Source organism: Abrus precatorius, unplaced genomic scaffold, assembly GCF_003935025.1.
Source record: "Abrus precatorius isolate BTA unplaced genomic scaffold, Abrus_2018 Scaffold2, whole genome shotgun sequence".
Lineage (NCBI taxonomy): Eukaryota > Viridiplantae > Streptophyta > Magnoliopsida > Fabales > Fabaceae > Abrus > Abrus precatorius.
Window position 1 is genome coordinate 35,314,308 of NW_020874362.1, and position 3,743 is coordinate 35,318,050.

Below are 3,743 nucleotides of genomic sequence, written 5' to 3' on the forward strand. Positions count from 1 at the left end.
AAATATGTCAGGGATGTAATTCTATGCTAACCAAACAACTACTGAATTGTTCAGTTTAACCAGGTTTTTATAGCACTGTTTATGAGAGATCAATCTAACTCACATTTCCTCTATATATCATTGAGTTATGATAGAATGGCATTGATAATATTTGTTTTTGCAACATATCAGGTTCCGAGCGTCCTCCATCAATGTGACGTGTATAGGAAAAGTTTAAATTATACACATTTTGTAAGAGATACAATTATTCCATTAATGTCGATCAAAGTTCTATGAAGTATATATTTTTTGGTACAAGAGTTGCACGAGGTTTCGACTTAAAACCTCCTGCGAACTATTCAGACTCTTCACAACTTTTACCAATCATATTTTGTTTGAACAAAGAAATATCAGATTTAGGTAAGAAAAGTACACAAAACAGACCGGTTGAACTTTTCAACCTCCTGCCAAAAAAATGTCTAACCAACTGTATAGTCACTGTTGATACTCGAAACGGAGCCAATGAAATGGTCAACGAGTTAACCATGCATAAAGGAGAATATGGTTGAAGTAGATGAGATAACAGACATATATTAAGGTAGAACTTCAACTTTAAACTGCTATAAACTTGATCATAAACTTCTGTTCTTCTTATGTTTTAATATTAGCTAACCGAAGTTCCTCACATGAAAGATGTAAAAGTTGAGCGTAGGTTTCTCACAAGATCCTGCACTCCCATGCAAAATTCCATATCCATCTGCAAATTGCAGAAATAATTTCCATATTTAGAGAAAATTATAGTTTTGTGGGGGAAAAGATCATGAAAACTAATGCGTAGATAGCAATTGACAGTATGCGTATTCTACAGTGTCATAAACAAATGTTTCATGACTACTTCAGATATCACTGCAACGTAAGGAACTTAATTGAATAGTTTAAAGAAAAATGCTAACATGTGATACTAATTAAGGAGTTAAAAATAAAAATATTTGTTAAAAAACATAAAAATGAACTTATGTCTGTTTTTTCAATGCATTTTAACTTAATTTTCAAGAAAATTTTACTATTTACTGATTCCTTAAAAATAGTGAGATCCTACTTTTATTTTTATTTTTATTTTTTTGTTGATTTATTTGAACTCCCGGCTTTGAAATACAATACGTAGAAAAATTACCTGAGCAATAATTGTTATATCAAGGGCGCACCGCCCAAATGTCATGGCACTGCTATTGGTGACTTTCAAATGGACTTTCTCAATTGCATGGATTATGTTTTCTACAACTCCTTTGCTCTTCTCACAGTGAACTCTTATGAGGACATTTCTCTCACAAAATCTTGCTTCAATTTCAGGCAGTGCCTCATCAAATAAACCATCAGATTCAGAAAATGAGTTTTCAGCATCATTGGATAGTTGAGATTTTTTCACAATTACCACAGATTCCATATTTTTCTTCATGTTTTGTTCCTCCTCAAGAGCCCTCACTTTATCTTGCAATTGCTTCAAGTACTTGATAGCATCTCCAAGAACAGAAGCTTTGTCTGTCTGATAGTACACATTGAAAAATGAGACTAATGTATATCTGTTAGAAGCCTAAATGATAGACACAAATTAATAACGCAAGTACAACTATTATTAATCTATTTTCTTTTATGTCATTGGAATATCTAAAATTAACATTGTAAGTTATAATGGATACAATTATCTATATTAGTTTCAAGTTGAAATGAATATAGATCCATATTTACTTAAAAACGAGACAAATGTGTATCTGTTAGAAGCTTACAGGATGCACACAAATTAATAATCCAACTACAACTACACTATTAATCTGATATTAGTTCTGTGATTTGATCAATATCTAAAAATTGATACCGTATGTGACACCGTACACTATCTCTCTTATTTATTATCTATTTTGTATATATATGCAACTCAAAAATATTCTCCAAAATTAAAAGACCAAGATCATCATTGTTTTATATTTAATACCTTTTGTAGTCCAGGAACTAGAGCAGATAAAGCAATGAACCGCTGGCTGAGCTTCTCTCGCCGCTTCCTTTCAGCTATTATGTGGTCTTGAGGTTGAGAAAGTTTAGGACGTGTCTCAATCTTTTTGGTTTCTTGGCAGGTTTTGAAGACACAGTTTTGATTACACAAGGTTCCTTGGGTGATCATGTCTGGAGGAATTGTGTTATTGGTTTTAGGACAAACCATCTCATCCTTAGGCTTCAGAAATCCCAATGGATTTATGTGATTGGAATCCACAAATGAAAGGAGATTTGGAAAAGAAACAAATTGTGTCTCTGATGTTTGGGCAGTTTTGCTGGGATTCCAGCTGTTATTTTTGAGATGTTTTGTGGGTCTATCCATATCAACAAGTGCAGTTTCCATTGAAGTTTTGGGGTTCGAGTTTGGGTAAGTAAATGCATGATGTTGTAATGTTTCTCCAAAAGCAGCAGCTATTGGCAATAAGCTAGGCTCATCAATAGAATTCAAGTGCCACTGATGGAGAAAGGTAGGATCCTCCATTATTTCCTGCTCCTGCAAAATGAAAAAAACTCCATACTAACCGTAAACAACTTTCAGAATGTTCATAGGCAATTCATAAACCAAGCTCCAGCCACAAAGGTTAGTATATCCATCTCTTGCTAATTGCTATATTAGATATTTGCCTTGTTCCAAATTTGTTTTAGGCTCAATTTAAGTAAGTTTTCGCACGAAAACTTGCAGGACAAAAAGTAAAATAAAATAAATTCTTATAAATTAAAAATAAACTTATGCTTCTTTTTTTTTTAAAAATATTAATAAGTTTCAATTTAAAAAATGAGATGCATAAATTGATTTTAACCTATGCAAAAACTAATAAATGGCCCACAAGACCAGTATCAACTGAATGACCATGAATTAATTTACCTTAGACTGATCAACAATAACTATTCAAAAGACCTAATGCTTACCATATCAAGTAACCCTCTGATCGATGGAATCTCCATAAGTAAACTAATTCTGCAATCAAAAGAGCTCAAGGTTCCTGGAGAAGAGAAGTCAAGATCACCTAAATGCTGATAAGCTTTGGTACTTAAATTTCAACTAGTTGATGGTAACTTATGTAAATGACCATTAAATCAGAAATCATGATCAAACCACAACACTTCCCATACACGTGTCTAGATCAATTACATTGTTTGGCACATGCACTCATAGACTATAAAGATCTTAACCAATAATGTGAAAGGTTGATGGTGATAAGAAGCTTACTCTTTAAGCAGATATAGCAGCATTCAGTGTTAATTGCTGGTCCTCATCAATGTGAGGGTACTATGTCCCGGCAGCTGCCGCTTATATATTTCGTTATTGTGATAATTTTGTCCTACTTGACTTTCCTGTATCCCAACTTATAGAACAGTTACATTATCATGCTCACGGGTTTTATGATGTGAATCTGCTTAGACAACCTTAGATGCCTAATATTTTCAATCAGTGAACATAGATATAACTCATTTTATATTTAGAGGTTGCCTTCAAGATGGTAAATTAATTCCTCTAACTTCTGTTGTTTTGTGGACTTTGTGGTGTTCATCACCCACTAGTCATTGAAATCCTGATCAAAAGCTTGCAAATTAAAGGATCATTGTTGAGCAAGTGGTCCCTCACCATGTCCAAAGCCTCAAGGTACGTACGTATTTATTTGCTTGTTTCCTTAAGTTACTTTCTCTGCCCCTTCCTTCTCATCTTTCGTTTCCTTGGTCAAAGATCATTTGCA

General features: G+C 33.4%; 1 protein-coding gene across 1 annotated transcript; it reads right to left on the bottom strand.

The window, feature by feature from the left end:
- Positions 1–661: 661 nt before the first annotated feature.
- Positions 662–2,973, bottom strand: LOC113860080 (transcription factor bHLH19-like). Its single transcript, XM_027492705.1, has 4 exons — positions 2,938–2,973; positions 1,970–2,515; positions 1,154–1,522; positions 662–736 (listed from the first exon to the last, which is right to left on the bottom strand). The coding sequence occupies exons 1-4, from the start codon at positions 2,971–2,973 to the stop codon at positions 662–664; spliced, it is 1,026 nt and encodes a 341-aa protein (XP_027348506.1).
- Positions 2,974–3,743: the final 770 nt, after the last annotated feature.

Bases quoted from the DNA above. Each gene is read 5' to 3' on its own strand.
- LOC113860080 (XM_027492705.1), bottom strand. From the start codon at position 2,973: ATGGAGATTCCATCGATCAGAGGGTTACTTGATATG. The intron at 2,516-2,937 runs GTAAGCATTAGG...TTGCAGGAGCAG, and splicing joins TCAGAGGGTTACTTGATATG to GAAATAATGGAGGATCCTAC. The intron at 1,523-1,969 runs GTATTAAATATA...GTGTACTATCAG, and splicing joins TAGTTCCTGGACTACAAAAG to ACAGACAAAGCTTCTGTTCT.